The 27,730-nt window shown below is 42.9% G+C and overlaps 1 protein-coding gene across 3 annotated transcripts; it reads right to left on the reverse strand.

Moving 5' to 3' along the window:
- Positions 1–5,143: 5,143 nt before the first annotated feature.
- CALCB (calcitonin related polypeptide beta) lies at positions 5,144–9,930 on the reverse strand. 3 transcript variants are annotated; one of them, XM_005578543.4, is made up of 5 exons: positions 9,862–9,930; positions 8,695–8,789; positions 8,300–8,437; positions 6,322–6,506; positions 5,144–5,698 (listed from the first exon to the last, which is right to left on the reverse strand). In XM_005578543.4, the coding sequence occupies exons 2-4, from the start codon at positions 8,778–8,780 to the stop codon at positions 6,347–6,349; spliced, it is 384 nt and encodes a 127-aa protein (XP_005578600.1). In that variant the 5' UTR covers positions 8,781–8,789; positions 9,862–9,930; the 3' UTR covers positions 5,144–5,698; positions 6,322–6,346. The 3 variants fall into 3 exon arrangements, with proteins under 3 accessions (XP_005578600.1, XP_015290525.1, XP_065384543.1); XM_015435039.3 differs by having other exon boundaries at positions 6,316–6,506; XM_065528471.2 differs by lacking the exon at positions 9,862–9,930 and adding an exon at positions 9,124–9,171.
- Positions 9,931–27,730: the final 17,800 nt, after the last annotated feature.

Raw genomic sequence — 27,730 nt, forward strand, 5'->3', positions numbered from 1 at the left:
GCATTAAATACATTTAATATATAGTTGAAAACTTTTCTACAAGGAAAACCCAGGCCCAGGAGGCGTCACTGGTAAATTATTACAAACATTTAAGGAAGAAGTAATATCAATTCCAAAAAATCTCTGCCAGAAAACAAGAGAAGGGAATACTTCCCAACTAATTTTATGAGGCTAGCAGTACCCTAACACCCTAAAAACAAAAATATTATAATCACAAACTAATGCTCTCCTTGAACATAAACTCAAAATATTCTTCTATAAATTTATTAGCAAATAGATTCATGCAGTATATAAAAAGAATAATACATCACAACCAAGTAGAGTTTATTCTGAAAATGCAAGTCTGTTTCAACATTTTCAAGTCAATTAATTTACCATATTCACAAACTAAAGAAAAAAATTATGACTATATCAATAGATGGAGGAAAAACACTTGGAATTATTTTTTCTTTTTTTTTAACTTTTAAGTTCAGGGGTACATGTGCAGGATGTGCAGGTTTGTTACATAGATAACCATGTGTCATGGGGATTTGCAGTATAGATTACTTCATCACCCAGGTATTAAACCTAGTATCCATTAGTTATTTTTCCTGATTCTCTCTGTCCTCCCACCTTCCACCCTCTAATAAGCCCCAGTGTGTGTTGTTCCCCTCTATGGAAGGTTCTTAACCTGACGAAGAGTATCTATTAAAAAATTTATAGCTAACATATTTAATGTTGAAAGACTGTATTATTGATTGCTACATAACAAACTACCCCAAAGCTTAGTGGCCTAAAACAACAATTTTTTTTGTTCAAAGTTTCTGTGGGTTAGGAATTTAGAAATGACTTAGCTTGATGGTGCTTGCTCAAGGTCTCTCATGAGGCTGCAGGCAGGGTATCCACTGGGGTTACAGTCATCTGAAGGCTTAACTGGCACCAACGAAGCTGATTGCAACCCCACTTTGCTCACACATGGCTATTGTCAGGACACCTCAGTTCCATGCTATGTAGGCCTCTCATAGGTGCTTGAATGTCTTCACAAGTCATCTAACTTCCCCCAGAGCAAGTAACCCAAGAAAGAAAGCAAGGAGGATACTATAATACCTTATATGTTCTAAGTGTGTGTCACATACCATCTCCTCTGTCACATTCTATTGTTAGAAGCAAATCAGTCAATAGAATTCACACTTAAGGAAAGGGGATATTGACTTCCCATTTTGAAGGAAGTAGTACCAAAGAATGTATGGACTTGTATTTAATATCACCACAAAGATTGAGTAGGATGTCTGTACTTATTACTCCAATTCAACATCATATTGGAAGTTATAGCCAGTGTAATATGTCAATAAAAAGAAATGAAAGATAAGTTGATGTAAAAGGGAGAACTCAAACTAACTCTACTCGAAGAAAATGTAACTGTCTACATAGAAAACCCAGAAAGAAACAACAACCAAAAAAACTCATAAAATGAATAATTTAGTTTAGCAAGGTCACAGTATACAATGTTAATATTTTAAATATTGTATTTCCATCTACTAGCAATGAACAATTAAAATAAAAATGTTTAAGTACCATTTACATTAGCACCAAAAAATAAAACAGTTACAAATCTAACAAGATATGTGTAGAATCTTTCTGTTGAAAACTGAAAACACTGATAAAAAAAAAAAAAAGAAAACCTAAGAAAGTGAAAACATGTATTGTGTTCATGAATTGGATGACTTAATATTATTAATATGCTAATTCTTCCAAAATTAACCTACTGATTTAACACAATCCCATTAAAAATCTCATCAGAAATTTTGTAGATACTGACACACTGATTCTAAAATGTACAAAAGATGTAGAAAATATTTTAGATGTAGCTAAAATCTTTTTGAACAAGAATGAATAATGTTGGAAGACTCACATTACCTGGTTTTGAGATTCGCTTTAACACTACACTAATCAAGACAGCACAGCATTGGCAAAAGAACGGTCAAATCAATCAATTAGACAGAATTGAGAACCCAGAAATATACCCACACAAATATGATCAATTGCTTTTTGACAAAGGTGCAGAGGCAATGAAATGGTGAAATAACAGTCTTTTTAACAAATGGCACTGAAACAATTGGGTATCTATATTCACAGGTATGAATTTCAAGCTATGCCTCTCACCTTATACAAAAATTAACTCAAAATAGATCACTAACCTACATATAAAATATAAAACTATAAAACTTTTACAAGAAAGTATAAAATAAGGTTATTGTGACCTTGGGACCTTAGTTAGGCAAAGAGTTCTTAGACATGAACCAAAAGCACAGTACATAAAAGAAAAACAATGATGAATTGGATCTCACTCAAATTAAAACTTTTTCTCTGTGAGAGACACTGCTAAGAAAATGAAAAAACAATCCGCAGATTCAGGAGAAGGAAGTTTCTAAATTATATATCTGAAAACAATCTTGTATCCACAACATATAAAGAACTCTAAAAACTCAACAATAATAAAGCAAGCAAACCAATAAAAATTTAGCAGAAGATTTAAACAGATGCTTCAATAAAGGTGATAAACATATGGTAAAATAGATGCTCAACATCATTAGTCATTAGGGAAATGCAAAATAAAACAGTAATGAGATACTGCTACATACCTATTTGTGGAAATACTACAGCTCTCATACATGATTGGCAAGAAGCCAAAGTGATACAGCCATTTCAGAAAAGAGTTTGGCAATTTCTTATAGAGTTAAGCACACACTTTCCAAATAACCGAGCAATCCCAGTCCGAGGCATTTACCCAAAAGAAATGAAAATTTATTGTATGAGTTTTCTAGGGCTGTCATAACAAATTACCACAAACTTTGTGGCTTAAAACAACAGAAATTATTCTCTCACAGTTCTGGAAGCTGGAAGTCCAAAATCGAGGTATCAGCAGCACTGCTCTTCTTCCAGAGACTGTTCTGTGATTCTGGCTTCTGGTAGACACAGACTTCCTTGCCTTGTGCCTCCTTGCCTCTGTCATGTCACCATCTCCACATGTGTCTTCTGAGTGAATCTCTTATAAGGATATATCATTGGATTTAGGACACACCTGGATAATTCAGGATGATCTCATTTTAAGATTCTTAATTACATTAGCTGAGGTAAAAACATAGGTTCCAGTGATTAGGACATGCACACATTTTGGGTGCCCTATTCAGCCCATTACACTCCTCTTCACACAAAAATCTATCCATGAATGTTTATAGCACCTCCATTCGTAAATTCCAAATGAGAAACAACTCAAGTGTCCTTCTTTGGGTAAATTGATAAATCAACTGTGGCACAATGCAGGAATGTAATACTACACAGTAATAAAGAGAAGCAAGCCATTGATACATCCAGCCATATGGATCAATCTCAAATGCCTTATGCTGAGTAAAAGATAGACCAAAAAGCTACATGCATATGACATTCTCGGGAAGACAAAACTATAGGGACAAAAAACAGAACAGTCGTGATCGGAGGCTGAGGGTGGAAGGAGTGATTGACTGCAAAGGGGAAACATGAAAGAATTCGGGGAAGGAATAGAACTGTTTTATATCTCCATGGTGGTGGTAATTGGATGACAATATATTTTTTAAACTCATATAATGGTACATCACACAAAAATGAACTTCCCTATATGTAAATTTAAAATCCCATATTTACTATGAAATACTAAGGCTGGGACTTTGCAAACCAGTTTTCCTCTGTCAGCTGAACCCCTTTTAGGCTCTGCTAATTGAGGGTCCTAAGAGGAGACAAGAGGCATCTGGAATAAGAAGAAACAGGTTCCTTCCAATTTCGACTTTTATTTCTGTTGGCATCACCCACAGAGATGCTCTACCCTGGCAGTGAGGTTGTTTCCAGTTTTAAGTTTTGTTTTGTTTTTCCCTACTTCTAGAATCGCCTCAGAGATACCAGAGATAACCCCTCAGAGATACCAGCATCTGCCAGCTTCCCATCTTGATTGGTCTGAGAATCCTCCTGAAGGCTCTAGATCCTGCTTACCTCCCCTCTTCTCTTTATTCCCATAGACTCAAGGATGGTGGCCTCTTCCTATGGTTTCTGTCTCTAAATTACTCTTCTCTTTCGTTTTGTCACTACACTAATACTGATTTAGCTAACTCCTTTTATTAAATTATTTCTGTTAAAATTACTGAGGTAGTTCCTGTTTTCCTGACTAGAGACTGACTAATAAAAAGCCAGTGTTTCCTATGCCCTACAAAGTACTATATAATCTGTCTTTGCCTTCATCTACTCTCTGGTCTCATCCCCTATTTCTTTTCCCCATCACTCACTCGAGATCCAACTGCTGATACACAGGACATAACTGTTAAACCTAACCACAGGGATGCAGAATGTAGAACTCTTTATTGGACAAATAACTTAGTCTCTCCAACAAATAAACAACAAGGCAGAAAATAGATGAGGGAGGAACCTCTAATTTGTAAGAGCCTTAAATTAAAACTTATTATTAACCAGCAGCAATCTGAGCCCTGGTTTCACATATATATAAATATATGTAAATTCTTCATCTTATCATTTATATTACATGATACATGGAGAATTTGAACCATGAAAGAATTTTAAATTATTGTACATATATTTTAGTTGTTAAATGAAATTGTGATTACATTTTAAAAGCCCTTCCCATTTGGAAATACATGATGAAATATTTATTTATGGATATATTGACACGATAATACACTGGAGGAAGGGATATAGATGATATACAGGCATAACAACAGTAGCAGCTGATCGTTTTTGAGGCCAAGAAACGGGTACAAAAAATTCATTATATTATGTAAAGACTAGATTGTTTTTATGTTTAAAATTTGTTATGCATCTCCAAAATCTGAGGGTCTACCTTATCAGGCAACAAGGCCAAAGAATGGCTCACAAGTCTCTGAAAAACATCAGGAGCCACTGTTGAAAGGCATATAGTGCAGTGATTTCCACTGTAAGCCCTGGAACCCAATACCTGGGTCCACCACTATCTATCTGTGTGTGACCTTGGACTTCTCCCTGCCTCTGTTTCCTCAGAGGTGAACGGACATGAATAATAGCATCTACTTCATGGTTTTGTCATGAAGATTAAATGAATTCACAGTTATAAAGCACTGTTTTAAAATAACATCTGGCCCATACATAGTAAGCACTCAAAAATATTTATTATCATCATCATCATCATTATTATTATTACATAGGAAAACAAGTTGTAATGCATCACCAAGGTTTTGAAACAGATGTATCCAAAATATGCTTTTAATCTTGATGAAGTTCACAAATGGCACAATATTGACATTTTCTTAAACAAATTATACAGTCATGTTCTTAGATAACAAGGCACAGCATCACCATTACCACGTGTCCTCAGAGACCACAACAGGCAGTGATTTCCTGTCCCCCTAAGGTTTGGCAGAGCTGCATGATCAACAGGATGGCTCTCAAAGTACCAGTTTGCTACCAGATAAGTCAATGAGAGATGCCATCACATTTACTGGACATAGAATTAAATATAAAAATGATGCACAATAAATATGGAATTAGCTTATTTTGCATTCAGTTTCATTCCTTTCAAGTGACAAAGGTGCCTTTTTTTCAGTATCTTAGGAGGCAAACATGTATATCTTCCATGGGGCATTCTCACCAAGTTGTTGTCAACAGAAATTAATAGAAACGGTGAGTTCAGTTTCATGATAACCTGAGATGAGGGGAAAAAAAAGAAGAAGAGGGAGAAGAAGGGGAGGAGAAAGAAGAGAAAAAGGAAGAAGATGATAAAAGGAGAAAGAAGAGAAAAAAAGTAGAAGACAAGTCATGAATAATCACAATTATTACTAAAAAAATACTAATTTACAGAAGTGCTTCTTTAAACAGCATTTATGAATTATGGATATGAGAGGTAAGCAGGCTTGTAAGGCAAATGAAGACTAAAATAATTCAACTGCATCTATTAATCTTGGTAGTAGGTTATGATTACAGCTCATCCATCTGAATCTGTAGTCATGGGTTCAGCCCTTTCTGAAACCAGCCTAATTAATGAAGACTGGCCCTGGTTAAGGTTTGCAGACCTCTCCCTTTCTGAATCCAGCAAGCTTTTTTTTTTTTTTTTTCCTTCCATTTCTCTTCTCAGAAAAATGACACAGAATGCTAGGGCATTCTAACATCAAGCTAGGTTCTAGAAAGAACTCACTACCTCAGCAGGAAGAATGTAACTGGACAGAAGGAACCTAAAGAACCTAGCAGAGCAGAGGTTTTCAAAATGTAGGTTTTAACTCCAAGTCCCTTCCCCCTCTCATCCCATAGCATAAGGGCAGTTACCTTTACCTTCTTCCTGGAGTCATTCATCTGCTCAGGCTTGAAGGTCCCTGCGGCGCCTGCCAAAGGCTTTGGAACCCACATTGGTGGGCACGAAGTTGCTCTTCACCATGCCCCCTGATCTGCTCAGCAAGCCTGCCAGCCGATGAGTCACACAGGTGGCAGTGTTGCAGGCTCTCTTCTGGGCAGCAGAGCTGATTTGCAAGATGGTGAAAGAAGAGAAGATCTGTGAGTGAAAAGCTGGGGGAGGAGGCCACCTCATGGGATCTCCGTAAAGAGAACTGCAACGCTTCGACACACCACCTAACAGTAAGTGTTTCTTGAAACTGCAATTATCAAAGCTGTTAGGGGAAATGACCTGGCAGTCTTTGCCAGGACCTCTGCCCAAAGACCATCATGAAAAGAAAGAAGAAAAAACAATTCCAAGCCATGGGGCACGGGCTGAAACCCTGCACTTACCATTCAAGGAAGAAGTGGGCAACAAGGCCCAGATCCACCCCAAGATACACAAGGAGTATATAGAGACCATACCCCAGCCACAAGCACCAACACTACCCCTTACCACAGGAAAATGAAATTCCCTAAAGTCTTCAGAAGAATCTCAGAGAACAGGGTTTGCAGCATCCTCTCCCAGAAGTACTTGCCAGCTCCTTCACCCACTGTTCTTGCTGCTTGAGCTGGGTCACAGAGATGACCCATCAAGCCCCATATCCAGCTACCCTGAAGCTAGGGATACTTCTGAGCATAGGCACTGGACACCCACAAGCCTTGGATGTGGACCAGAGCAACGAGCACCACAGCTTAGTTCCTTTTAGAAAAATAGATTGATTCATCAAATGCCAAGGCATTAAGGATGTGCTTATTTTATGATAGTACATTTAGAAGCAGAAATTGGATGGCTCTGTCATAACACCCTCTACAGTCTCAACAAGCTTCCCTCATTTTCTCTTATCTCTAATGTGGTCAGTAAGTTCTGCTGTCTTCCCTTCCATCCTGAGGTCTTCAAAACATTCTCTGCCATAAGCAAAGCTACTAATACCAGCATGAAGACAAATCAGAGAGGAATCCACATGCATCAGGTTCATAAAGTGGAGCAAGAAGGGGAATCAGGAGAGGCGAGAGGAGTTCAGCTGCCATCAGGGGTACCCTGAAGTGGGGTAGTGGTCCCTCTGCAAGCTGCTGGCTATGTCTCTATTCTTGCCAGGCATTTCAGGCCCGAAGTTGATGCCAGGGAACATATGAAAGTTGTTCAGGTACTGCAAGTATGTGCCCTGCAGACAGGCACTCAGATTACTACACTACTTAAATCTAGGACTGTTTAAGCTGCAAGGGAAGGACAAGCCAGACAGTATCATGCACTAGGGACTGTCCCCATGGGCAGTCACTCAGAAGGCTGGACCAGGCAGGGGACATGTCGAGTGGGATCAGGTGGGGCAGGCAGGAGGGCAGCTCACACACACTCCATTAGGAAAGCTGAGAGGGTCAGTGGGCCAGGGCCGTGTAGAGAAGGGCTGAATGGGGAAGGATGATTTTTTTCTGGAATTCACATGATATTCAGTCCCTCACGCTCAAGAGAGGTGGGTGAGATATTGGGTCTCTCCCTGGCTTCACCCTTACCAGTCTTAACTCATCCAATGCTAGGAGATCTCCCAGTACTACAAGAGCAATTCCCACAGTGAACGATTCCACACCTCCCCATTTCATTTCCTATCAGTTTTCAGAAATTGAGTTTTTTCTATGTCTAGAAAAAGCTTCTACATCTATGTCCTAACAGCTTTCAGAAACGGAGCTTTTTATTGTGTCTAACCACAGTCCCTCCAGATGCACTGGCACCTCTGTCTCCCTTGGAACTTGAGAAAGGGAGCCCGCTGGACAAATCAGCTTGCTGGACTCCTGGTCAGTGTGTTCTCTCCTGCCTTTTGGGATCTGCCTTCTTGGTATGCTGCGGGAAGAGGAGGCCCTGTGCTGGGCGCTTGGGGAGCCTCACCTGTAGCCTCCTGTCTCCTGCTCCTGCTCCAGCTCACTGGCCTTCATCTGCACATAGTCCTGCACCAGTGCAGCCAGCAGGAGGCGCGCTTCCTCTTCACTGAGTGTGGCCGGGTCTGGGCTGCTCTCCAGGGCTGACCTGTGGAGGGAAAGCAAACTCATTGCAGGCTGTGAGCCACTGCCTGCCCCTCCCCAGGATAGGCAGCCAGGCTTCCTGGTCTCTGCTTCTTCCCCTGGGGATGTGGCCACCGCGACTCCCAGGGGACAGGGCATGAGGCCAGAGTCCACCTATGGGCACTGATTCACCAGGAGCCACGCGTGACTTCAGAGGCACAGAGCTGTCCGGTCCTAGGGGCAGTGGGAGCAGAAGGCGTCCGTGGCTCCAGGCTGTCTCACCTGAATGGCGCCGCCTGGAGGCTGCCCGCCTGGTACAGGACCAAGATACTGAGAGCCAGGAAGGGGGAGAACTTCTGGAAACCCATGCCGCCTCTCTGTAAAGGAAGGATGACGTTACTACTGCACCATCACAGATCTAGGTTCCAGTCCTGCCTCTGCCACAACCGCCATGTGACCTCAGGCAAGTTACTTCACCTGCCTGAGCCTCTGTTCCCTTCATTTGCAGGAAGGGCTGCTGTGAATCTCAAGAGATACATTGCAGTGAGTGAATGGCTTGATAAAGCAGAAAAAGGTGTCCTGGGGGAAGGGTGGAGAGAACAGATGAATTTTGGTTCTATTTTGTTGAAGGCCAGTCAGAAGCCACACGCGCCCGTGCATACAAACCCACACTTCTGCCCTGATTTATGCCGAAACCAGGCGTGGACGCACCTTGCTGTAGACCTGCTCTCCCCTTGCGCCTGTCTTCTCGCCTTCTCCTCTGCTAGGCTTCGCGCCAACGCATGCGAGGGGAAGGTGGGAAGGGTGGATTAGAAAGGAGCGCTCATCTCTCAGTCTTGGAACTGGGGAAATTTTTAATATGCCAGGTACGGGTGTCTCAGGACTCGCCCGCAAAGCCAGCCCTCTACCGGAGCGCACTTTAGCAGCAGATGCTGAGCAGCAGCTCCGCGAGGTGAGCGCCCAGGGTTCTAGTCGGCTAACAACACTGCCTCAGATCCGGACCGGAATCCCGGGAAGGCTCACCAGGAGGCGCCTCAGAGGAAAGCTCAGGGTTCCGACCTCCCAGGGACGAAACATGATCCCGAAGGACAAAGACCGCTCAGTGCGCTCCCGGACCCAACTCGGCAGAATTCTGCGCTCAGCACGGCCCCAACGGCAGGGTCGCAGACCCGCCTACCTCGGCTCCCAGTGCTTCTAGCGCCCACGCTGAGCCATGGGGATGCTTGGGCTCCTCTAGCACCGGTAGGAGAAAATGCCGGGACAACCCTAACCGCTTGCCTTCTCCGCAGCCTGGAAGAGAGCTAGGACCACCGCTGTAAGGTAGGACCAGATGGCGGCGGAGAGGCAGACAGGCAGATGGAGCAAACTGGGTGATGGAGCAAACCGAATGAACTAATCGAAGAAGCAGGTTATTAGAGTGAGCGGAATGGGGAATGGGAAGTTCCTCACCTGGAGACGAGTTTCAGGGCAGCGCAAGCGGCTGGTCGACCCCGGATGAACACCACGCCTGCTGTGCGCACCTTCCCTGTGGAACCCCCGCTCTTATTACAGAGATAGCGGGAGGGGGGTCCCCACCAGTCCGCGTGGCCAATCCAAAGTGGCCAGGACTAGCCAATCAAAGGACCGACCGAGCTCCGATTGCGTCATAGCTCGCACTGCCAGCACTGGTACTCTGGAGCGCCGGCAGTCCGCCCCGCTGTCATTTTTTTCATTGAGGTCATTGCTTGGGAAGCTGGAGAGCCTGGGAGAGAACAGAGAACTTTCACCTAACTAAGAGTCGGGGCAAGTCGAGGATAGTTTGGCGTCACCTACAATGAAGGGCCAGAGCTTCTCTCACCTCCTTGGCTCCTAAACTCCTGCCTCGCACTCCCTCCTGTCACGGCAGTGAGGGACCCGAGTCCAGGCACCTGAACCCCCAACGAGGTTGAGCAGTAGTCCTGGGTTCTAAAGGGACCACAGCTGAAAGAGCCCACCGCAGGGAAGGAGTGGTGGAGGAGAGAAAAGGCGAGGGAAAAGGGGAGGGAGGGGTCCTCAAAATTTGATCTCTTTGGACCACCTGGGGTGCTTCTCTGGATATCGTCCGACCCCTCGAGCCCTGGCACCCTAGGCCCCAAAAGAAGGCTGTTTTGGTGCCAGTCTGGCAGCCAACCTTTCTCCACCTCACTCCTCTGGGATGGGCAGGAGCAGAAGAGAGGTTGGGGAGAGTGCTAAACTGACACTGTATCTCCAAATCCTCGACTGCGGGTCCAGCATCTACCACCCCAAGCCAGGACCCTCCACTGCCCCGCCGAAGTTTGCTTACACAGCTGCCCTGCAACTCTGCCCCCTGTTTGCCAAGCTGCCTGGCGGAGATGGTCTATGCCTGGGTCTCTATCTGTCTCGCTCCACACCCCTACCCCACTTCGCTGAAGCAGCTGAGAGCTGAGCGCGCTGGGGTCCAGCTGCCACCCGAGGAGCGGAGCGGGTGCTGCAGCCCACAGGTCAGCCCAAGAATTTCCACACCCGTTCTACTCGCGACTGCAGACCAGCCGGTGCGCGCATTACCGCAGGATCCCCGCCACACGCTCTGCCTTCTGCATTCATAGACAGTCCAGCAGACAGCCAGCACTCACTGGAACAGATGCGCCCTCACCAGCCGCTCCCAAAAGGGCGCGCGCGCAGCAACCCAAACTAACCACACCCAGACCCGAAAGCAACCCCGTGTATTTCTGTTTCCAAAAACAGGCGTGTTTTATGCAAACGGGGGTACATACTGTCCCCCAAACACGCACACCGACACATGCACATCCACGCACACGAACTCAGCCTATCCGTTTTTTCTTAAGGAAAGCCGGATTCTGGGAGTCGGCGCTGCCAGCTCTTCTTGCTCCCGGGATCCAGGAGAAGATCCCAGCTTTGGCAGAATAGGCTAGGAGGGAGCTGGGGGTAGGGGCGGTGGCAAGAAAGAAAGGGGCGCCTCTCACCACAGCCCCCAGTCCCGGGCCTCAGGTTCGCTCTTTGCCGCTTGGCAGCAGCGACCCTAAATAAGTCCGTCGGCGCCCCCTGCACTCCTGGAGAGAGCGTTCGGGAAACCTTGCTGGAGGCTGCTGGGCAGGAAGCAAAGCCAGGGGCTAGCGGAACCCCTGCAGATGATGCTCACTGTTTCTGTGGGTCAGAAGGAAGTTCAGGGGATGTCTGTCTAGGCCCTCTGGGTCCTTTTCGTGTGGCAGGACCCAGCTGGTGGGACTAGGAAGGGCTGGCCTCCAGCACCGGTGCAAAGGAAACTCCAGGTAACACCCACGAAGAATCCGGACCGCGGACTCGGGTGACCCGCCCGGCCTGCAACTCAGATGCGCAGAGTGCACTGAGTCAGGGTGACCTGCAGTCCCCCCCCTCCCCTGGGAAGGCAGCCAGAACTGTTCTAGAAGTAGCTCCAGCCTCTGGCGAACTCGAAGTAAGGCAGGAGGACTTCCAGGACCTTTGTAGTACCACACCAGGAACTCCAGCTCTCTAAGGAGTATTTCTACGTATGTGAAGGTTCTCTATGTCTAGACTGTTGGACTCGCTTTTGTGTTTTTGGTTCTGCTTTGTTTTTTAATTTTTAATGTGTGTGGGTGCATACTAGGTGTATATATTTATGGGGTACATGAGATGTTTTGATACAAGCATACATTGTAATAATCACATCATGGAGAGTAGAGTATCTGTCCCCTCAAGCATGTATCCTTTGTGTTACAAACAATCCAGTTACACTGTTTTAGTTATTTTTAAATGTACAATTAAGTTATTATTGACTGTAGTCACCCTGTTGTGCTAGCAAATGGTAGGTCGTATATATTCAATTTTTTTTTTTGTACGCTTTAACCATTCCCATCTCTATCACGAACACCCAGCCTCTGGTAACCATCTCTACTCTCTAGGTCCATGAGTTCAATTGTTTAGATTTTTAGATGTTGGGCTCACTTTTGGATGCAATGAGGGACAGCAAGGCTACCTTCACTTGGGAGCCCCTTTATCGAAAGCCCTGCGATTCTAGGGGAGACTTCTGTGTCCTTGTCCCTGATTCCAGCCCAGATAAATGGCTGCTTAGTGGAAAGGTGGAGGTGCTACCTGCATGAAGGCTGTGCCCTCTACCCTGCTTCTTTCTCGGCCACTACCACCCTCTCTGAGGTCTGGCAGAACTGGTAGCCCAGGAGTTCTGGGAATCACCACTCTGCATGGGGCACTTGGGTCAGCCTGGTGGGAGAGGTCTGGAAGGCCCCAGACCTTGAAGCAGTGGGCTCCCCAGCCTGTCAATGTTATCAGTGGTGTGCAGGGCCCAGGAAGCAAGCTGGGAGCTCAAGAGGCGTCACAATTGGTGTTTGGCCTCCCAAGAAGCCCAAAAATAATTACTTGAAGGGAAATTTGAACCTTTGGAACTGGGGCTCAAAAGTTGGCACTATCTCCAAAGACCAGGTCTGTGTCACTAGGACTTTTCTGAAGTGTTGGGACAGATGGCCATACTGCCACAGGGACCCCGAACGGAGGGACCAGCTGAAGCCATGGCAGAAGAACATAAATTGTGAAGATTTCATGGACATTTATTAGTTCCCCAAATTAATACCTTTATAATTTCTTATGCCTGTCTTTACTGCAGTCTCTGAACATAAATTGTGAAGATTTCATGGACATTTATCACTTCCTCAATCAATACTCTTGTGATTTCCTATGCCTGTCTTTACTTTAATCTCTTAATCCCATCATCTTAATAAGCTGAGGATGTATGTTGCCTCAGGACCCTGTGATGATTGCGTTAACTGCACAAATTGTTCTTAAGCATATGTGTTTAAACAATATGAAATCTGGGCACCTTGAAAAAAGAACAGGATAACAGCGATGTTCAGGGAAAAAGGGAGATAACCATTAGGTCTGGCTGCCTGAGAGCCAGGTGGAACAGAGCCATATTTCTCTTCTTTCAAAAGCAAATAGGAGAAATATTGCTGAATTCCTTTTCTCAGCAAGGAACAGCCCTGAGAAAGAGAATGCATTCCCAGGGGTAGGTCTCTAAAATGGCCACTCTGGGAATGTCTGTCTTTTACAGTTGCAGATGAGGGATGAAATAAGCCCCACTCTCCCGTAGCGCTCCCAGGCCTATTAGGATGAGAAAATTCCTGCCTAGTAAAATTTTAGTGAGACCGGTTGTCTGCTGTCAAATCCTGTCTCCTGATATGATGTTATCAACGACAGTGCGTGCCCGAAACTTCATTAACAATTTTAATTTTGCCCCAGTCCTGTGATCTCACCCTGCCTCCATTTGCCTTGTAATATTTTATTACCTTGTGAAGCATGTGATCTCTGTGACCCACACCCTATTTGTATGCTCCCTCCCCTTTGAAAATCACTGATAAAAACTTGCTGGTTTTGCAGCTTGGGGGGCATCAGGGAACCTGCTGACATCAGAAGCCTCCCCCGGTTACCCAGCTTTAAAATTTCTCTGTTTTGTACTCTTTCCCTTTATTTCTCAGACCGGCCAACACTTAGGGAAATAGAAAAGAACTTATGTGAAATAAAGTTGAATTATCGGGGGAGGGTTCCCCCAATATCTGGTGCACCAACGTGGTTTTTTCTTTTTCCCAAGTGCATGTGGGAACCAGATTCCCTTTGGTAGGTGCAGAGAAACATCATTGGTTCACAGAAACGTTTGTTCAACTCCCTGATGACTGGTGAGTAGACTGTGTATGGTCCGGGTTAACTGTGGGTCACATGGAGTCTAAAAATTATACTTATCTCTTCTATATTAAACTCCAGTTAAAACAGGGAAGGGTTTGAGTGCCCATGGAAAATATGGTCACTCTATTCAGGGCAGTGGGAAAATACTGTCCTTGGTTTCCTGAAAAAGGAACCTTAGATGTAGACCTGTTAAAACAGGCAAAGGTTCGAGTGCCTATGGAAAATATGGTCACTCTATTCAGGGTGGTGGAAAAATGCTGTCCTTGTTTTCCCGAAAAAGGAACTTTCATGGGCGTCGGTGTGAAGAGACCACCAAACAGGCTTTGTGTGAGCAACAAGGCTGTTTATTTCACCTGGGTGCAGGCGGACTGAGTCCGAAAAGAGAGTCAGCAAGGGAGATGGGGTGGGGCCGTTTTATAGGATTTGGGTAGGTAAAGGAAAATTACAGTCAAAGGAGGTTGTCCTGGTGGGTGGGGGTGGGGGTCACAAGGTGCTCAGTGGGGGAGCTTTTGAGCCAGGATGAACCAAGAAAAGGAATTTCACAAGGTAATGTCATCAGTTATGGCAGGAACAGGCCATTTTCACTTCTTTTGTGGTGGAATGTCATCAGTTAAGGCAGGAACCGGCCATATGGATGTGTGCGTGCAGGTCACAGGGGATATGATGGCTTAGCTTTGGCTCATATGCCTGACAGAACTATGTATGTAAAAGTATGGGATCTTGTTGGTACTTTCCAGGAACTGGTCTCAACAGAGAATTATGTTCCCATCACTGTTTGGGGTGATTGGGCCTTGGTTCATGCCATCCTAATACCTCCTCAACCTTCCTCTCCCACATGAGCTTCATCATCTTATCAGCCTCTCCCTTTGTCTACTCCTCCTCCATTTAAGGATACTGAGACTTCAATATCTAACTCAGGTGACTTGGGCTTAACGTCACCCCCTACTGATCTTACTTCTTTTCAGGAAGAGCCAGTACTTGAAGCTCCCATGGCCAGGACTCACACAGCCCGGGAACATAGATATGCTAATTCTTCTCTCTTGAAACCTCTGGTGTCAGCTAATGACTCCAGGATCAAACTATAATTTGCCTATAATTCTCCAGACCCTCCCCCATCCACTGCAGCCCCTCACCCTCCTGTCGTTTTGGTTCCTCAACCAGTCACTTTGCCATCCACCCAGGCTGCTTCTCTGTACCCTTCTTCACACATGGACGCCAGTAATCTTCTGCCTCTTCTGCTCCTTCAGTGCCCCTTTCTCACACTCTCATTCCGGTCTGCATCATTATGTACCTCTCAATCTTACCTTTTTAAAAGAATTTAAAGATGCTTGTATTCAGTATGGTCCTACTTCTTCTTATGTTAAAATGGTATTACACATTTTTTGTATGGAGGTCACTTTGCCTCCTTTAGACTAGGACATTTTGGCAAAAAGCTGTTCTAACCCCATCTCAGCCTGGTGGGCAGAGGAGGCCCGTCTGCAGGCTCAGCTAAATTGGACTAGTGGCATTCTAGTTACTCAGGCTCAGCTAACAGGCTCTGAGCTTTCTCTGATACTTATGCCCAATTAGGCTTTGATGCTCTTACCACAAAACAAGTAACAAAGGTGTGTATGAGAGCTTGCAATAAATGACGTGCCCCAGGCCAAGCTCCTGTTTCTTTTACTACTGTAAAACAAGCTCAATTGCTTTTACTACCTAATATCATTTTAAACAAAGGAGATAAGACACGTGGCCCTGGGATAGGCTCCGGAGAAAGCTGCTTATTGGATTAATGTAATTTCTAAACAACTGCCCACCTGCACCATACACATTCAAGTAAAAAAGTTTGAGGGCCTAGTAGATACTGGGGCTTAAATTAATATTCCACGTAATTCTTGTAGTGCTCCCAGTCAGCATATGATGGAAAACATGGGGTTTGTTCCTGGACTCAGTCTCAGTCCAAAACATGAAGGGATTACTAAACCCCTCCCAGTTACTATAAAAGAAAATAAGGCTGGTTTAGGTTATCGTTTTTAATGGCGGCCAATGCCACACCTCCTGATCCTATCCCTTTACAATGGAAATCTGACATACCCATTTGGATTCAGCAGTGGCCGCTTTCTAAAGAAAAACTGGAGGCTTTAACTTACTTGGTTTCTGAACAGTTACAACTTGGGAAATGTGGAACCTTCTCTTTCCCCCTGGAATTCTCCTGTGTTTCTAGTAAAAAAGAAATCAGGCAAGTGGCAGATGGTAACCAATTTCAGGGCCATTAACCCTGTAAGTAAACCTGAGGGAGCCGTCCAACCCAGAATGCCTGCCCCTGCTTTAATACCTAAAAATTGGCCTCTCATAGTTATTGATCTTAAAAATTGTTTTTTTCATATTGCTTTACATAAATCGGATTGTGAAAAATTTGCTTTTGCTGTACCATCTGTCAATAATCAGGAGCTTGCAGCTCGTTGTCAATGGAAAGGACTTCCTCAGGTAAAGCTGAATAGCCCGACAATCTGCCAGTTTTATGTTGGACAAGTGCTTTCACCCGTTCGAGCCCGATTTCCCCAGGCCTATATTCTTCATTATATTGATGATATTTTAATTGCTACCCCCACTGAAAAAGAATTAATTGACTGTTATCAAATTTTGAGCCGCCATGTTACAGAGGCTGGATTACACATCACTCAGGATAAAATTCAACAGACCACTCCTGTTCAATACTTAGGAATGGTGGTCAATAGACAACGTATTCAACCTCAAAAAGTTCAAATTAGGAGAGATTCTTTGAAACCTTTAAATGATTTCCAAAAACTTTTAGGTAACATTAATTATTTAAGACCTACTTTAGGCATTCCGACCTATGCGCTGTCTAACTTGTTTTCTACGCTGCAGGGAGATTCCAATCTCCGCAGTCCCAGGACTTTGACCCCTGAGGCTTCACTAGAACTGGAAGTCATAGAGGAAAGAACCCAGACCACCCAGTTATCTAGAGTGCAGCCATATCAGCCTTTTCAGCTTCTAGTTTTTGCTTCACTGCATTCCCCTACTGGGCTAATAGTTCAACATAATGATTTAGTAGACTGGTGTTTTCTTCCTCATTCTGTGTCAAAAACTTGTCTGTTTATCTGGACCAAATGGCCATTTTAATTGGACAGGCACAGTGTAGAATACTTAAAATTTCCGGATTTGATCCGAATTTAAACATAGTTCCTGTAAATCAGCTCAAAGTTCAAGCCGCCTGTCAACATTCCGCACTGTGGCAAATTCACTTGATTAATGTATTGGCTGGCATTATTGAAAATTGTTATCCAAAAAACAAATTGTTCGATTTTATAAAAATGACTTCTTGGGTGGTCCCTCAATTGACCAAAGATCAGCCCATTCCTGAGGCTGCTATAGTGTTCACTGATGGCTCCAGCAATGTAAATGCTGGTTATGTAGGTCCTGGTTATGCAGGTCCTACAAACAAGCTTATTTCTACCCCTTATACCTCTGCTCAAAAGGCAGAGTTAATTGCTGTCATTACTGCCTTACAGGATTTCCCCAAACCTTTAAATATTGTTTCCGATTCTACTTAACGTGGGAAAGAGGATATGCTTGTGTTTCACCAGGAGATCATCAAACGAAAACCACAGGGAAAAGACGTCCATGTCAGAGACTGCCCTCAGATGTGGTGAGATCTGTGCCAACTCCTCAGAAGCTGGCATGCCAAATCAAAATGGGTCTGATTCAATCCTACCTGATGGCAACGGAGACCCATCTAACTAATCCCACTTCTAATTACCTTTTTATCCTTATGAACCTAAAAATCTCACCATTTCTGTTAGCCTAAAAATAACACCCCTCTGTTATTCTCTTCCTCCTTCAACACTTAATGTAGCTTACAATAGGTTTTATTTAATGATTCTCCTCCTTATACTTTATGTCTCACCAGTTTCCTCTCACACTGATTTACCTGCTACACAAAATTATTCTTATTGGACTTATGTGCCTTTTCCTCCACTTATTTGACCTCTCACCTGGATGGATGCTCCTGCGGAAATCTACACTAACAATAGTATGTGGATGCCTGGAGCTACAGATGACCGTTGCCCTGCTCAACCAGGAGAAAAAGGCACTGCATTTAATGTTACCATGAGTTATAAATAACCCGCCCTGTGCCTCAGACATTCACCTGGTTGTATCCATCTAGAAACTCAAGTCTGGGCTGCTTGTCTTCCAGAGAGATCAGCTACAGAGGAACTGGGACATTTGGTCTCTGGCCTCTCCCTTTCTCCTTTAAAACAAATGAAAGGGGGAGTAATGGGAGATACCCCATACTTTCAATATAAATCTGCAGGGAAACCATGCCCTAAAAATTTTGAGGGCCCATCTAAAACCTTAATTTGGGAAGATTTTGTTAACTCACATGCAGTAATATCAAAAAATGACTCATATGGTTTAGTAATAGACTGGGCACCAAAGAGCTATTTAAAAAACAATTGCTCCTCTGGCAGAAGGGAATGCCTGGAGGCTACTTATTTTATTTCTAATCGGGAGAATGAGAATCATCATTCTACTTTGCATAGGAGGTTCAGCTCGTTCTTTCCCTTAAAATGGGAAGATAAAGTCATTACCCCCCGCCCCCCGCCCCGAGGCCTCCTATGATACTCCCCATTCTGAGCCCAGAACACCCAGAACTTTGGAAATTGGCTATTGCCGTGTCAGGACTACGAGTATGGGAAGGGGAAACTATTCTGTCTGTTGTCCCCGATACTGTCCCTCTCCCTCAGTATCAACGTAGATCCAGACATTCTGTTTTACTTACCTCCAACCTGACTGTTCCCATACAGAGTTGTGTTAAGCCTCCTCACATGCTGTTAGTGGGAAAAATAAAAATTTGGACGAACAATCAAACTGTCCAATGCATTAATTGTCATTTATACACTTGTATTAACTCCCATTTTGACTCCAGGAAAAGTGTAATGTTGGCTCAAGCTCGAGAAGGAATCTGGATTCCAGTAACTTTGCCCAGACCTTGGGAATCCTCCCCCTCAATACAATTAATTAATTAAGTGTTACAGCAAATTATAAAAAGATCTAAGAGATTTGTTTTCACTTTAATCATTGTGATCATAGGTCTAATTACAGTCACTGCACTGGCTACCGCTGCCGGAATGGCGTTACACCAATCTATTCAAACAACTTATTTTGTTAATGATTGGTGAGCCAATTCCACCCAAATGTGGAATTCTCAACAAGGCATTGATCAAAAATTGACTAATCAAATTAATGATTTAAGACAGTCTGTTATTTGGGTTGGAGATCAGGTGGTAAGTCTCAAACATCACATGTAAACGCAGTGTAATTGGAATATTTTGGATTTCTGTATCATCCCGTATTCCTATAATGAGATTGATCATTCATGGGAAATGGTCAAAGGACACCTTCTAGGTAGGGAAGATAATTTGTCGTTGGACATAACTAAATTAAAGAAACAAAGTTTTGAAGACTCTCAAGCTCATTTATCCATTGTGCCTGGAGCTGAGGCGTTAGATCAGGTGGCAGAAAATCTTTCTGGATTAAACCGCACAACTTGGATGAAGTCTACTGGGGGCTCAACTGTAGTAAATTTTGGAATTATATTTCTCTGTTTAATTGGCTTGTCTTTAGTTGCCAGACCAGTCAAAGAATCCTGCGTCAAAATCGAGAGAACAAACAAGCCTTCATCGCCATGGCACATTTATGTAAAAGGAAAAGGAGAGATGTTGTGGGAAATCAGGGACCCTGAACAGAGGGACCAGCTGAAGCCATGGCAGAAGAACATAAATTGTGAAGATTTGATGGACCTTTATTAGTTCCCCAAATTAATACTTTTATAATTTCTTATGCCTGTCTTTACTGCAATCTCTGAACATAAATTGTGAAGATTTCATGGACATTTATCACTTCCCCAATCAATACTCTTGTGATTTCCTATGCCTGTCTTTACTTTAATCTCTTAATCCCATCATCTTCATAAGCTGAGGATTCATGTCTCAGGACCCTGTGATGATTACGTTAACTGCACAAATTGTTCATAAGCATGTGTGTTTAAACAATATGAAATCTGGGCACCTTGAAAAAAGAACAGGATAACAGCGATGTTCAGGGAAAAAGGGAGATAACCATTAGGTCTGCCTGCTTGAGAGCCGGGTGGAGCAGAGCCATATTTCTCTCCTTTCAAAAGCAAATAGGAGAAATATTGCTGAATTTCTTTTCTTAGCAAGGAACAGCCCTGAGAAAGAGAATGCACTCCCAGGGGTAGGTCTCTAAAATGGCCACTCTGGGAATGTCTGTCTTTTACAGTTGCAGATAAGGGATGAAATAAGCCCCAGTCTCCCATAGTGCTGCCAGGCCTATTAGGATGAGGAAATTCCTGCCTAGTAAAATTTTAGTTAGACCAGTTTTCTGTTCTCAAACCCTGTTTCCTGATATGATGTTATCAGTGACAATGCTGCCTAAAACTTCATTAACAATTTTAATTTTTCCCCGGTCCTGTGATCTTGCCCTGCCTCCATTTGTGTTGTAATATTTTACTACCTTATGAAGCATGTGATCTCTGTGACCCACACCCTATTTGTACACTCCCTCCCCTTTGAAAATCACTGATAAAAACTTGCTGGTTTTGCAGCTTGGGGGATATCAGGGAACCTGCCGACATCTGATGTCTTCCCCGGATACCCAGCTTTAAAATTTCTCTCTTTTGTATTCTTTCCCTTTATTTCTCAGACCGGCTGACCCTTAGGGAAATAGAAAAGAACTTATGTGAAATAACATTGAATTATCGGGGGTAGGTTCCCCCGATATGCCATAGCATGGCACAATTTCTGTACTAGGCCCTCTGCTTCACAGTGACACATTGGGTGGCCCATAACCCAGCACCCAGCTCCTGCCTGGGGCAGATTATGTGGTAGTTTCTATTAAGGCCGCCAAGACTGGGATCCCTGTGTGCTGCTCTGCGAAGAGTGCTTACCAGACACCAAGGGAAGTTTAACAACCTAAACGCAAACATATCCCCTTAGTCAAGTTTGTTGTCTTCTTGAATGTCTCCAGGGGACTAGCTATTTTAGCTTTGCGCACCCAGGATTATTTGACCTAGTCTTGTTCCTCCACTAGTGTCTTTGCACAGTGTTTGGAACATAATAGGTTCCTGCAAATGCTCAATGAGGCAGAAAGAGCAAGGCAGTGAATGAATGAACAATTCATGGGTTCATTACCCTAAAAGTCAGACAATAAGTTCACCCAACTTAAATTGAGATGTAGACACAATTTAGATGTGTTAGATGGAAGGGAAGATTGTTCATCCAAAGACGCACCTCTTTTTATTTTAATAAAAGTTATCAGTGTCTTGGTGAAATCTTTCTGGAATCAAATGTGAGAGGATGTACTGAGGGCTTTATCTCTTTGGGAGTCTGCCAGTTTGCAAAGCAAAACAAGGCAGTTTTCCTCAGTCCATCTTTGTATGTTATTAGTGAGTGAATGGGAGCAAAAGTTAATAAAATTATTTTTTAAATTGAGAAAATTGCATCTTGATTTCCCTGGAACTGTTCTGAGGCTCAAGGCCTCTACAACCAACCAAACTACCATAAAGATTTATAGACAATAGTTTCCTAGGAATCTCTATCTATTAAATTGTGTCTTAAATATTTTGATACTCAGTTTAAATAAACTTATAGTATTACTTATAAAGTAGGAAAATAGTGTTCTTAACATTTTGGGAACAGATTCCATGTACTATAGTTTTGATGTTTATTTTTATTTATTTGGCTTACTTTCTGTTTTCTTTACAAATTTATTAGAAGAAATGTTTCTTAGGAGAAAGTTTCATTCATTCAACATGCATTTATTGAGGACCTACTATGTGCCAGGCATTGTTCTAGGCACTGGGATTCACAGTGAACAAAACAAAAACTCCTGTCTTTGCTGTGCTTATGTTTCAGTAATGCACTTACTTAACAAGAATCCTTGTATATTACCCCTCCCTGCAAATAGAACACATCCTACCCTCATCACCTGCTGTCAATGTAGTAACATCAACTATTTGTTTCTCAAAAATATATTCAGGGTTTACATTATTAAGACTATATACATATTATTTTTAGCTGAGACACATTGTGTACTTTGATTACATTTCCTTGCATATATATTTTATTTTGAGTTGGTAACTCCCTCTCTTTTCATCTGCTTAATTATCTTTCTGCCCATCACTTGTTTATCCCTCTTCCTGGAACCTATTTTTTCCTTATACATGGTTTACTCTCTCACTTTGGTGGAGCATATTTGCCATTATATGATTCGTAGCTTTTCTGGGAAGAATTCTAGGTTGGAAATCATTTTCACTCAAAATTTTGAAAGTATTTTCTGCTGTCTTTTATTTCCAGTGTCACTGCTGAGAAACCCATTTTATCTTTTCTTCTGTTGTTGTTGTTGTTGTTATAAGATCTATCTATCTCTTCTCACTGGTGTTCTAAAATTTTATGATGATGTGTACTGTTTTTATTGATTGTTCTGAGTACTGGAAGACTACTTGCAATCTGAAATTTCATATCCTTCACTTCAGGGAAGGTTTCTTGCCTTGTTTCTTTGATAATTCTCCTCTCTCTCTCTTTCTGTCTCTGTCTCTCTGTCTCTCTCTCTCTCTCTCTCTCTCTCTCTCTCTCTCTCTCCCTCCCTCTGTTAAACTTTCTGGGAGGGTTTTATTCAAGTGTATTTTTTTCATTCTTTTGATCATATTTTTAATTTCTAAAAGCTTCTATTTTATTCTGAGAATGTTACTTTTTATAGCCTCCTGTTTTTATTTAAGGGGTACAGCATCCTCTCCTAGCTCTCTGAGGATATCAAATATAGGTTTCTTGTTTTATTCTTTTCACATTAGAAGCTATTCTTACATTTCTAGTTATCCTGGGCTGCTGACTTATATTTAAGAGAGAGGCAGGCCGGGCGCGGTGGCTCATGCCTGTAATCCCAGCACTTAGGGAGGCCGAGGCAGGCTGATCACGAGGTCAGGAGATTGAGACCATCCTGGCTAACACGGTGAAACCCCATCTCTACTAAAAATACAAAAAATTAGCTGGGCGTGGTGGCGGGCACCTGTAGTCCCAGCTACTCGGGAGACTGAGGCAGGAGAATGGCGTGAACCTGGGAGGCACAGCTTGCAGTGAGCCAAGATGGCACCACTGCACTCCAGCCTGGGCGACAGAGTGAGACTCCATCTCAAAAAAAAAAAAAAAAAAAAGAGAGAGAGAGAGGCAATAAAGTGCTAATCAGAAGATGTGGATGGCGGAGTCATCCATTGATGGACTGAATATAGAGTGATTGGATGGTAAGTGATCTTGCTGTTTTATTGAGGTGAACCCTAAACTATCAGTAGCTATAAGTCTTCTTTTGGCTTCTCATTTGGTTTAAGAGGATTCCTGCAATCTCCTGTGGAGGGCAACAGGATGGAAGTTGGGTGTAGTATAAGCTGATGAGTAAGGAAGAAAACTGAGAGTCTTGCCATTCATTCTGGTAACCTTCCAGTCTTTTCTGGGAATAAGGAGGGACAGTCATCTAACCGCATAAGATTAAAAGCAAATCCTGGGTCCTACAGTTGCTCCTTCTTTCAGCTTATCTTGTAACTCTACCAACAGAGCCAACCAATTGCTCAAAGCCCTAAGCTCTTCTAGAGCCCTTGCTTCTTGATATATTTATCTACCTTAATAGAGTTTATACTAGAAACATATGTCTTTACACTACCTTCTCTTCTGCGAAGCCAGTTAGGAAGACTGGCTAAAGGGTGGAAATACAGACAATCATCACAGAGCCCTCTAATTTAAACTCACTTCACTGGGCACTCTACTTCAGCTGAGTCCTCTTTCCCATCACAGGTCATATGGCCTGCAGGCTGCTCTCCTCAAACCCCAGAGAAATAGAGATGCCAACATCAAACCTGCAGAGGTCCCTTCTAGAGAATATTTTTAGTGTTGTCTGTGCTTGCCAGAGAATGAGCAAAGCATAGTGGCCCAGACTCAAGCTGATCACTCTAATAAATAGACTCAGTGAGTGACGTCAAAAAATTACTCAGGTTAGGTTCCTCTGAGATGATTAAAATTCTCTCTTGGCTCAGACTCACAGAACCCAAATTGACTCTCTCTCTCCCTGTCTGAGAGCATTCTTCCACATTGCAAAAGAGGTAGAAATACAAGTCCTTAATAAGAACTTCCTTGTAAAGCTAATTGGTGTAAAATCTGTTTCATTCAACACTCTCAGACAATGACAGTTCTTGCTAAGATAAATTCCCAGGTAAGAGAAACATACTTTAAGTGGAAAATGCACCTTTTAAAAAAGTCACTTTGGATGGAAACCTTCTTAAAATGCATTACACTCTCCTCTTAACCTTCTCTGGATGACTCACAGCCATCATCAAAGGAACATCAGTCACAGTGCTGTGTCCTAAGTAAAAGCCTGAGTTGGCTGGGCTGTTTATCTATCTCCATTCCCGCTGCCCCCCAGCTGCCATACTTTAGAGCTCATCGTCCACCATTTTTAGTTGTTCATTTCCTCCTTCACAGTCAGGATCTCAGGATGATGTTTTGGGGTTTTGGTGGCTTCTTCTTCTTCTATTATCTTTGCCACTAGCTCCAGGCCCAGTCTACCTCAGTATTCACCTTCTTATTTAATGCCATCAGGAAAACAATAGAAACATGCTAAATAGAACTGGCTGGAGCCAATCAGAAGGAAGGACGTTAAGGAAAGGATCTAGGTATCTCTCCTACATACAGAGCTGAAGAATGCTAAAGGGCTCTAGAGCACTGAATTACAACATTTACTGCAGCTACTCAAAGGCCATTTTCCTGTCTTTTCTAGCTCTCACTATGGCCTCTATAGAGGAAGTTTCTGAATAGGTGAGTGTTTCTTTTCTTTCTTTATTTTTTTTATTTTTTATTTTTTCGAGACAGAGTCTTGCTCTGTCATCCTGGCTGGAGTGCAATGGTGCAATCTCGGCTCACTGAAACTTCCGCCTCCCGAGTTCAAGCGATTCTCTTGCCTCAGCCTCCTTAGTAGCTGGGATTACAGGCACACACCACCATGCTGGGCTAATTTTTGTGTTTTTAGTAGAGACGGGATTTCACCATGTTGGTCAGGCAGGTCTCGAACTCCTGACCTCGTGATCCACCCACCTTGTCCTCCCAAAGTACTGGGATTACAGGTGTGAGCCACCATGCCCGGCTGGTGAGTGTTTCTGTAGTTTCTTTCACTGTTTCTATGGTGTTAAGGAAGTTTGGGAAAGACCATACATTTAAAAGAGAGTCTTGCATAATAGTGCTGTCCAATAGAACTTTCTGCAATAATAGAAGTGTTCTATATCTGCACCATCTGGTATAATAGACACTAGACACATGTGGCCCTTGAACACGTGAAATATAACTATTGGAACTGAAGAACTGAATTTCTAATTTTATTTATTTTTGATTAATTTAAAAGTAATTATCTATATGTGGCTAGTGGCTACTCTTTGGGACAGCACAGGTCTAAAGTATAATGTAGCTGTTGCTAAATGCAGCTTGTGGAGCCAGACATTGTTGTTCAAATTCTGGCTCCCACATTTATTAGCTATGTGACCATAGGCAAATCGCTTAAACTTTCTGAGTCTCTGGATCCTGTTTTGTAAAACAGGGATAATATTATTACTTATTTCCTAGGGCTGTTGTGAGGATTACATAAGGTAATAATCATAAAATTCTTAAAACAATGTGCAGCCAATAGTAAGTGCTATATAAATGTTAAACTGTTATCTGACTTTGGGTTTCTCCAGAAGCAGATCCTAAGACAAGAATTTGAGTACAAACCATTTCTTTGGGAGTTGCATTGATAAGGAAACAGGGAAGTGAGACAGAGGAGGAAAGGTAGCCTTTACAGAATATGATCATGAGCAGGTTACTGCTGTAGGGAACTGAGGCCTCATCCTCCGGAGACCCTCTGGAACACTGTAGAGAGCATGTCTCAGAATTGTCCCACCCACGGAGTGATAAGTTATTTATCCACCAACTCCAGTCTGTTGTTATTAAAGCGTAGTTCCCAGGAATGCTGATGCCCCAGCACATCTAGCCAGTCCTGCATGGCCAAGCTTCTGTGGCCAGAGAAAATACCTAGGCAGAGAATCATAGGTCTTATAGTAGAGAATTGTGGATACGAATAGGAATGGCAAATCCTGTCAGAGCACTGACACAGCCTGCTATAACCCAGATTATTATTACAAAGAGACTGACATTGCTTACTGATCCTCCCTAGAAATAGTCAGGATAGGTTTACCCATCCATATCATGTTGCAAAAGATTAGCCAACAGACTGTTATATGATGATGTGACCTCATTGGCTACTCCAGCCCATCTTATTCTTAAGGCCTTTCCTCAGAGTATCTAGAAGGCCTTTGGCAATCTTAGTGACAGTTATCTTCGGTATCCCTTTAATCAATAGGCAAACATAAAGAAACCTCAGTGTCCTCTATTCTCTCACAGCAATAAGACCAGAACCCACACAGAAGCCCTCAGCTCAAAGGAGTGTAGAAAGGACCTGCTGCTAAGGTTGGAGGGGAGCAAGGGGAGTATCCCAATCCTGATTTATAAGTTTTCATGGATCAATCTGTTATTTCTTGTTGGACAAACCCTATTTTTTCAAACCTAGGATCTTGGAAGTTTCCTTAGCCATGAAATTACGGATGAATTTCTTCTGTTTATCAATTAACAAAATTAAATTAGGTTTATTTATATGTATAGGTGTTTTTAATTCTCTTTCTTGATGAGTTAAAATTAAATTTTCATAAGTTCTCCTGAAAGGAAAGAGGATCATTGGAGATGGCGGTATAACTATTAACAATAATGCTAATTGTTAACATTTGGAGTTGTAATAATCTGGGTGCTTAGTTGCATGTAAGGACAGGATATTGAGGAGCTCACAAAACTTTTTAAAAAGGCTAGGGAGTCAGGTCTTGATCTCACATAGTCAGAAATAACATCAGGAAAACAAACCACACTATGGAAATGTTCTTGTAGGAAGTCCATTGCTCCTCACCTGTAGCAGTTTTGACTCCAAGTGACTTCCCATAATATCCCATCTCCTCTCAAACAGCCATCATGTTCAAGTGCTCACTTTTGCCTTCCAAGTGTTCATGAATGCCTCTGATTTCTAGAACCTAGTCTGTGTGGAACTCTAACTTCAAGAGAACTTAGGAAATCAAGTGTTAAATCTTCTACCCTCTGTAGAAACGCTTGCAAGAAGCCTTTGAGTAAGTAGTGAGTAAGCCACATACAGCTTTTTGCGGATGTCTAATAATCTTCTCTAACCATTTCCAATACAAGAATTTTTGTTTTTTCCATCCAAATCTGATCCCCTACATACACACTTTCCCCCATCATAATAAATGGCAGTACAAATAGCTTCCTTTTCCCTTGTCTATATTCAATCTGCTAGTATGTATGTCCTACTAACTTTATTCCCCTCACCCCCAAACACATCTCAAATCCATCACTTTCTCTCCACCTCCACTAGGACTCTGGACTAAACCACCATCATCTCCTACCTGTACAAGTGCAGTAGTCTCATAACTAGTCTCCTGGCTTTGACTGTTGCCCACGTACTTTCCCCTCCACATAAC

Source organism: Macaca fascicularis, chromosome 14, assembly GCF_037993035.2.
Source record: "Macaca fascicularis isolate 582-1 chromosome 14, T2T-MFA8v1.1".
NCBI classification, from domain to species: Eukaryota; Metazoa; Chordata; class Mammalia; order Primates; family Cercopithecidae; genus Macaca; species Macaca fascicularis.

Bases quoted from the DNA above. Each gene is read 5' to 3' on its own strand.
- CALCB (XM_005578543.4), bottom strand. From the start codon at position 8,780: ATGGGTTTCCAGAAGTTCTCCCCCTTCCTGGCTCTCAGTATCTTGGTC. The intron at 8,438-8,694 runs GTGAGACAGCCT...TTCCCTCCACAG, and splicing joins CTCCAGGCGGCGCCATTCAG to GTCAGCCCTGGAGAGCAGCC. The intron at 6,507-8,299 runs GTGAGGCTCCCC...CTTGCAAATCAG, and splicing joins CAGGAGACAGGAGGCTACAG to CTCTGCTGCCCAGAAGAGAG.